The sequence below is a fragment of the Ochotona curzoniae genome, unplaced genomic scaffold (assembly GCF_017591425.1).
Source record: "Ochotona curzoniae isolate NIBS_2020 unplaced genomic scaffold, NIBS_Ocur_1.0 contig_908, whole genome shotgun sequence".
Classification (NCBI taxonomy): domain Eukaryota; kingdom Metazoa; phylum Chordata; class Mammalia; order Lagomorpha; family Ochotonidae; genus Ochotona; species Ochotona curzoniae.
In genome coordinates, this window is record NW_024466607.1 from 21,225,558 (window position 1) to 21,234,058 (window position 8,501).

At 47.8% G+C, this 8,501-nt stretch overlaps 1 protein-coding gene across 1 annotated transcript; it reads left to right on the forward strand.

The window, feature by feature from the left end:
• The first annotated feature begins 1,462 nt into the window (after positions 1-1,462).
• Positions 1,463-5,027, forward strand: PDE12 (phosphodiesterase 12). The gene is made up of 3 exons (XM_040994687.1): positions 1,463-2,876; positions 3,577-3,655; positions 4,003-5,027. Exons 1-3 carry the CDS (start codon positions 1,560-1,562, stop codon positions 4,443-4,445), a joined length of 1,839 nt encoding a protein of 612 aa, XP_040850621.1. The 5' UTR covers positions 1,463-1,559; the 3' UTR covers positions 4,446-5,027.
• The last annotated feature ends 3,474 nt before the right edge of the window (positions 5,028-8,501 follow it).

Sequence of the window (8,501 nt, forward strand, 5' to 3'; positions counted from 1 at the left end):
TTAAGCCACCACCTGGGACACTGCATCCCCTATGGAAGGCGGTTCAAGTCTTGGCTGTTCTGCTTCCAATGAAAAACTCTGCCATAACCTGCGCAACATAAACCCTGCTGAAAAGGGAGCGTGCCACTCGAGACGGAGACACAAAGTACATATTTATAAAAGCAGGGGCAGGGATGTGGTGGGGACAGTGAGGAAACCACTGAGCTCCTCGCACCGGTTTTTATTCCTGGGCTTCTTGGGCCAGCCGCTGTCTTGTGTAGATCACCCTGACAGAGTTAGCTTCTGGCTGCAGACCGGCCCAGCTCTCACCTTTGGGGACTGAGCCATCTTTTTCTCTCTCTCGCTGCCTTTCAAATAATTGAATAAATCTAAAAAAAAAAAAAAAAACACAAACAAAACAAAACAAAAACACCTTTTCTCCATCTTTAAATTGTGTTATCTGAGTTGGGAGGGTTTTTTACATCTTCTGGATACACATTTTATCAGGTAACTTGTAGATGCACTGTCCGTGCCGGTAACTCGTGGGAGGAAAGTACAACGTATCACCCACGGTTCTCGACACTCCTCACAGTCCACACTGTTCCTGCGCTGCAAGCCAAGTTCCCCGAGCCCATCCAGGTCTTCAGAACTAGAAATAAGACGCAAGACGCCCAGCTACATCCGGATTTCAGATAAGCCATTCAGTATTTCTTGGGATAATCTTTTAAATTCAAAGGGGTGGGGGATAAGGGGAGGCGGAACGAGTCTTCTTAGGTGCCAACATCTAGATACTCCAAAAAGGTTCTCCCTTGCCCCTCCACTGACTGAACGGCTTCCCACCATTTGTCAGGTCACCGGCAGGGTGACCTTTCACGCAGGTCACTCTAGCTCTTATTCGGGTCCGGAACCTCCCTCACCATTCGGGGTTGAGTCAGCACTCACTAAAGGGGAGTCACTATATACTGTTCGTTAATATTAACGATCACAAAGGCTCGGCTCCACGCGTAGACGCCGGCTGGGTCTGCGATGACCCCACTGCACCTGGGAAAGGCGCGATTCGGAAGGAGGGCGGAGAGGCCATGGCACCGGCTGGCCACGCCGGGAGCCGAGCCGGGAATCCGGGTGGAGAGCTCTGCCACTCCCGGGAGCCGCCCAGGCTGGGGCCGAGCGAGCAGCGCGGCAGCTCACACTGACGCGGAACGAAGCAACGCCACGCAACGCGTGACGCTAGCCCAGCCACGTCCGGCCTGGCGCGCCTTCCTTTGTGTTCCAGACCCGCACTTTCAACAAACTCCCGGAGTTCCCATAGTTTCCTCTGGCACCCTTGCATTTTCTTCAAGCCTCCCTCATGCTGGGTCAGGTTGCGGATGAAAATGAAGTTTGGTGAATTCAGAGACAGGAGCGACCACAGAAAGAAAAGTTCAGCTAAGCGAGTCTGGCGAAACTGCGAGGTAGCAGCACCGCGCTGCTTCTCTTCCCGGAGCGGAAGTCGCCGGCTCTGAATGGGCTCTCCAGCCGGCGCCCGGGGCTCCTCGCTCGGCGCCTGAGCCCGCCTTGTCTGCTTCGGGGCCGCCAGGTTCATGTGGAGGCTCCCAAGAGCTCGCGCCGCGCTTCGTGGGGTGCGGACGGTCGTGGGGCGGCGCAGCCGGGCCGAGGCGGCGACCGAGACGGCGGCGGGCGCGATGGAGCGCGCGGTGGTGCGCTGCGTGCCCTCGGAGCCCAAGCTGAGCCTGTCGTTCGCGCTGGCCGACGGCAGCCACAAAAACATGCAGCGCGATCAGAGCGAGCCGCTGGGCCGGGCCCTCAGTCGGATCGCCACCAACGCCCTCAAGGGCCACGCCAAGGCGGCCGCGGCCAAAAAGAGTAGAAAGAACCGGCCGAACGCGGGCGGCGGCGCGGCGTGTGCGGGCCCCGAGCCGGCAGCGGCCTGCGAGCCCGTGGTGAGGCTGTACTACCGGGAGGAGGCAGTGGCCGAGGACGTGCTCAACGTGGACGCCTGGCAGGACGGCGCGGTGCTGCAGATCGGTGATGTCAAGTACAAAGTGGAGCGCAACCCGCCCGCCTTCACCGAGCTGCAGCTGCCGCGCTACATCATGGCTGGCTTCCCGGTGTGCCCCAAGCTCAGCCTCGAATTTGGGGATCCTGCCAGCTCCCTCTTCCGCTGGTACAAGGAAGCCAAACCTGGAGCGCCGGAAGCCCAGGACAGTGGCTCTTCGGCCTCGTCTGCCCCTTCCTCCTCCTCTCCCTCAGGGTCTGCCACTTGGACAGAGACGGGTGTGGACGCGCGCGTCTACATCCCTTCCAATGCCGACATCGGGCTCCGGCTCAAGCTTCAGTGCACCCCAGGCAATGGGCAGCGCTTCGGGCCGAGCCGCGAGTTGGAAAGCGTGTGTCCGGTGGAGGCCGGGCCTGGCACCTGCACTTTTGACCATCGGCATCTCTACACCAAGAAGGTGACAGAGGCCGCGCGCATCCGCACCGTCTCCTACAACATCCTGGCGGACACTTACGCCCAGACCGAGTTCTCGCGGACCGTGCTGTACCCGTACTGTGCGCCCTACGCCCTGGAGCTCGACTACCGCCAGAACCTCATCCAGAAGGAGCTCACGGGCTACAACGCCGACCTCGTCTGTCTGCAGGAGGTGGACAAGGCCGTCTTCGCTGACAGCTTGGTCCCCGCCCTCGAGGCCTTCGGGCTGGAGGGTGTGTTTCGAATCAAGCAGCACGAAGGCTTGGCCACCTTCTACCGCAAGTCCAAGTTCCGCCTCTTGAGCCAGCACGATATTTCCTTCCACGAAGCCCTGGAGTCTGACCCCTTACACAGAGAACTGCTGGAGAAGCTGGCTTTGTACCCGCGGGCGCAGGAGAAGGTGCTGCAGAGATCGTCTGTCCTTCAGGTAAAAGAGTTCGCCCGGGAGTCGGGGGGCCGGGGAGCAGGAAGGCGCACCGGGTAGGGGGTGGAGGCAGAGGTTGTCATTGAACTGAAACTAAGTAGATTTGATGGACAGGTGTGATGGCGCTTGGCTCTAGGGCGTCAAGTTCAGTACTCCTTGGCTCCGCAAACTCTTCCGGGACACCTGTTGTGTGCTCACCACGCTGCAGGTTGCCCGCTGCCAGTCAGGGACTTACAACCCAGTGAGATGGACTCCTGGGAAACACAAGAAAACTGCAGGCGCAAGGACTTGCTACCGACGTTTTTCTTCCCTGTTTAAGCACCTGCTAGGTTTCTTGCACTTACATGTAAGCTTCTTTAATTAAATCCGCACAAGGATCCCCTGCAGGATGAATGGCTTCGTCTTGGAAGTCTCCCAGTTGACAGCAGGTGTTCAAACCTGGGTCTCCGACTCCAGACCCTGCACTTCCGGCTTGAAGCTCTGTCCCCAGCTTTGTGTTTTTGTATGTTTGTATGTCGGGCTATGAGTGCAACATGTTACACTGACCTATGCACATCCTGAAATTTTGATAACGAATGAAATTTCATGATTTCAGTCTTCATGTAGCAAAGGTTAGATAGAGAATAATGTTTTCATCACAGAGTCATAGGTTAAAAAGTGGGCACTGGTAGACACCAGCTGAACTCCTGGCACTTTGTTTTAGGTTTCAGTTCTTCAGTCTACACAGGATTCTTCGAAGAAGATATGTGTGGCCAACACTCATTTGTACTGGCATCCAAAAGGTAGGTTTTATTTGTTCATACGGTGGCTTAATACATGTCATAAATGTCACCTAGCTACCATAGATTTTTTGATTTTCACTTGTTTCATAATCTAAAGCAGGGATGGGGAACTTCTGGCCCAAGAGCTGAATAAGGCCTGCAAAATCATTTGGTCTGAGCCTGCCAAGACAACTGCAAGACAGGATTCAAAATTCAATACATCAGTAGCAGGCCAGTTTTTAAGTTGATCATTTTGTGTGGCTCGCACATGAGGACATAAATATCCAAATGGTCCTTGGCAGAATAAAGGTTCCCTACCCCTGAGAGATAACTAAGTAATACTACAATAATGGATTTTATGTTCACAGGTGGATACATTCGTCTCATTCAAATGGCAGTGGCCTTGGCTCACATCAGACATGTTTCATGTGAATTGTACCCTGGCATACCAGTTATATTTTGTGGGGACTTCAACAGTACACCCTCAGCAGGGATGTATCACTTTGTCATCAAAGGCAGCATTCCAGAGGATCATGAAGACTGGACTTCCAATGGAGAGGAGGAGAGGTGCAACATGGCCCTTACACATCTCTTCAAGCTCAGGAGTGCCTGCGGCGAGCCCGCCTACACAAACTATGTGGGCGGCTTTCATGGGTGTCTGGATTACATTTTCATTGACGCCAATGCTTTGGAAGTCGAACAGGTGATTCCACTGCCTAGTCACGAAGAAGTCACTACCCACCAGGCCTTACCTAGCGTCTCCCATCCTTCTGATCATATAGCACTTGTATGTGACTTAAAATGGAAATAGATTTGTGTTCAGTGGAATTTCTTTGTTAAGTCTGAAAAGGAAGTTAATTACTTTGGTAGAAAAATGTTAATCACAGTTTCTGTGTGACCCTCCCAGGGACACTAAGGTAGAAGAGTTACACCCAACGTTGCAGGTGGCTCCCCGCGGGGTTGCCTATGCTGGCAGTGTATACCTTCCCTACTCGTCTTTCCCCAAATGTATTTATGACTAGTAAGAAGAAAGTGGAATTTTGCCTACATTTTTGTGATTTTTTTAAGCCAATAATTAAGAATTCTTTTTTAACAGTTTCAAAGATCTTACAATTTTTCTTTCATAACATTTCAAACGGAATCATGTTTATACAGTTAGGGAAGAAATGCATGTAGGTTCAGGTGAGAGACCCAAATTCCAACACATGGAAGGAATAACATTAGGGTCTAGCTCTGCCTCAGTCTGGATGGCATTTAATACAGTGTCAAGGGTTTTAACAAAAGATTAGAACATACTATCACCAACTGTTACTGCTGCTTCTTTGTAATCAACAATGTATTTTGTTTTTATAATTATCGTGTTCAGAATATGGTATAAATGGACATAACATTCCTTTTGGTGCTCGGCTTGTTTTCATTTTTAGGATGCAAGCACATTTCAGCATTCAGATCAAGGAGCAACAGAATCAGCTTGATCTCAGTGCTATCTAATTCTGGCCCATGAAATGTGCTCCCCAATCAACAGGGTCTTCAGCTATATTAGAAAATGTCGTGCCATAAGAAACTGCCTGCTGACGTGGGATTCAAATGATGAACCACTGAGCATTTCTGCGCTAAGAACATTTCCAGAATTGTCTGTTTTCATAAATAAGCAAAAGGGGGACGGTAGAGCTTTTTGAATGTGTCTGATATAAAAATCTCTTTTGCGAGACTTCATTCAGCATTATAGTTTGAGTCACAGGGCAACCCTGTGTATACAGCTAACATTCCACGCAGGAAAATGAAAATGTGAAGGCAAACGTTAACAGCAGGTGTGATTCGCAGTGGCCCTGGCGTCCAGCCTTCAACCTCACCAGCGCAGGGCTTTGCCACCATGCATCTGTAGTCCTTCAGCTGTTTTATTTCTAGCTGACTCGCCTCACAAGTGCTTACTGCGGATTGCTTAATCTGAAAACCCTTAAATCTGCGTCATAACTATTTTGATGAAGTTGCCTGTACTACTGATATTTTGGTCACCATCAAATGCTTATAAATTTGAGAAAGTTTACATGCACTTCAGATCAAACTTAGAAGAACTTAATAGAATTAAGGTAGCAGTTTTTAGGGATCTTGTTTGGAAAAGCTATAAATGTAAAGTTGATATTGCTAAAACAAAAGAACCCTGTGCCTTCAACTTTTTGTGTTTGTGTAAGGCACGAGTTTGGAGGGGTGAGTGCCCAGCCTGATGGCCTGAGTTTGATACCCAGATCCTGATTCTGGCCTCCCACTCCATACAGAACGCAGGGGACAGTAGGGACAGCCCTGGTCAGTTGAGTTCCTGCCGCTGGCTTGAGGCTTTGCGACCAACTGGCAGGCGTTTAGGGAGTAAGTCAGTGAACGAGAGCTCTCACTAACCCAAAATAAAAGCTACCATCTGATTACTTTGCAAAATATATTTATTTTTCCTTCTTAAAATTTGGTTTTTGTTTATTTTTAAGACACAGTGGTAGGTCTCTTGAGAGAAAACCAAAATTCTCAAAAAAGGATGAACACATTTTGAAAGAAAAAAATTGTGACTAAATTATTCATACCCATAAAAAAAAAGGCATATAGATCTTACATTAAAGCCAAGGCTGGATAGACGGAACTCTGATCAGAAAAAATAAACAATCATACATTATACGTCCTAAGTCCTTACATTTGATAGATTGTATAGAGGTATTTCAGAGTTATCAGGAAATAAAATGTTGTGAACTGCCAGATGTTCTGGTAAAATTTCTAGTATCCAGATAGGTTAACAAGTTGTATTTATTTTTTTAACAAGTTGTATTTATTATAAAAAATAAATACAACTTGTACATAAACGTCGTTGAAGTTCTTGATGCGCTGCTCCTACCCCTATACCAACTCTGTGGATCCTTGGGAAAGGTGAAGTGCTGGCAATCATTTATTTCTAATCACATTGTCAGAACCAAACCTTCTGCATCAGACTTGACACAGCCGTTGCACTAATTTTCTTTCATCAGATTTTCCAGATAATGTACTAGCAGAAATGTCGACCATCTGTGCTTACTACTCAAGTCTTCCTTATTCCACAAAATTTCATGACCAATATTTACATGACTTCAAAAAAATTTTTTTGAGGCAGAGGGAGGTGGGGAGAGACAGCACTCCTTTCCCTTGGCTCGCTCCACAAATGCCCACAGTGGCCAGGACTGGGCCAGGCTGAGGCTGGAACCAGCAACTCCATCCAGGTCCCCATGCGGGCAACAGGGACCCAAGCGCCTGTCACCTCCCGGGACCTGCATGAGCAGGAAGCTGGATCTGGGAGTTTAGAGATACAACTCCAATATGGAATGCAGGCATCCTAAGACAGTAACTTAACCACGAGGCCAAAGGACCATTCCCAGTTACTACTGAAACATCCAACACATCACCAGGAACTGTAACTTGTTTAACAAGTCAGAAGTTATTTCCAAATCTCAATGATAAGCAACCAGAAATTCTTTTAGGAAAACGAATTCCCCAGCAATCTGACATAATCAACACATGGGATAATTCTGTATCTGTTACAAAGCTCCTGAATGATTCACAGATGTTCTTTAAAGTAAAGGTAGCATATTTCCTGTCAGTTGTTTTCAATAAAAAAGTACATAAGACAAAGGGAGAACATGCACAGAAACTGAAGTCTGTAAGAAACATTAAGATGCCACAGAGTAGCTAACAACTAGACAAAAGACAATGGGGAATAGGATGAGCCAAAAAAAAAAAAAAAAAGTATTTGATAGGGACAGAATAATGATGCTATTCTGAACTGCTAGTGAGCCTTTAAGAGAACCACAATTCCTTTTCAGTTTGTTATAATGCTTGACAATCATTTAACAGAATTTTTCATCTAGGAGAATAATCAACCATTCTGCATGATAGGGGGGAGGTCAGAGAAACCTTTTATTGACTGGTCATCAACACTAACTTTAAGCTAAGAGTAAACACTGAATCTTCACAGTATCAAGTATTTCATAAGAACACTGGTCACTTCAATAAATCAAGACAATGTACGTTTTCTAAATATGAAAAGCAATTATCTATTTTTTTAAAAAAGGAACTTGTCATTTTTAAAACTAGTATCTAACACTGAAGAAAAAGTCATTTCCCCAGGCTTAAAAAAAGTGAATGCTTTCCCTTAAAAAAAAGGGGGCGGGGGGGGGGTAGGTAGTGCCATAGCATAACAAGCCAAGCCTCTGTCTATGCCACTGGTATCTCAAGTGAGTGCCAGTTTTTGTCCCCACTGCTCCATTTCCAGTCCAATTCTCTGCTTATGGCCTGGGAATGCAGCAGAGGATGGTTAAAGTCCTGGGTTCCTACACCCATGTGAGACCTGGAAGAAGCTTCTGGCTTTAGACCAGTGCAGTTCTGACTACTGCGGCCATTTAAGAAGTGAACCGGTGGACATATCTCTGCTTCTTTAATTCTTTCAAACAAAAATAAATCTTCAATTATTTTAAAAATAATTTTAAAAGGGAAAACTTACACATCTTTTTTTACCCCATCTGGGAAAAAATGAGGCAATTTTTAGTTTAAGTCATCCATTTCTAATGGTGTAAGAGCTAACACATCACAAGTAAGATTACATGGACTTTCAGTGAGCATCTGGAGAAGCTGCCTGAGACGCCCACGTTCCACACTAGAAAACCTGCAAACAAGTTGCAGTTCTGCTCCCAAGCCAGGATCCAATATGGGTGCCTGGTTCATGGCCCAGCTGCTCCACTTCCCATCCAGCTCTCTGCTTGTGACCTAGCAGATGAAGGCCCAAAGTCTTGGGAGCCTGAACTAGCCTGCGAGACCTGAGGAAGCTCCTGGCTCCTGGCTTCAGCTTGGCTCCAGCTGT

Coding starts and splice junctions, on each gene's coding strand:
- PDE12 (XM_040994687.1), top strand. CDS start 1,560: ATGTGGAGGCTCCCAAGAGCTCGCGCCGCGCTTCGTGGGGTGCGGACG. Junction 2,877..3,576: donor AGAGATCGTCTGTCCTTCAG/GTAAAAGAGTTC, acceptor ACTTTGTTTTAG/GTTTCAGTTCTTCAGTCTAC. Junction 3,656..4,002: donor TTTGTACTGGCATCCAAAAG/GTAGGTTTTATT, acceptor TTATGTTCACAG/GTGGATACATTCGTCTCATT.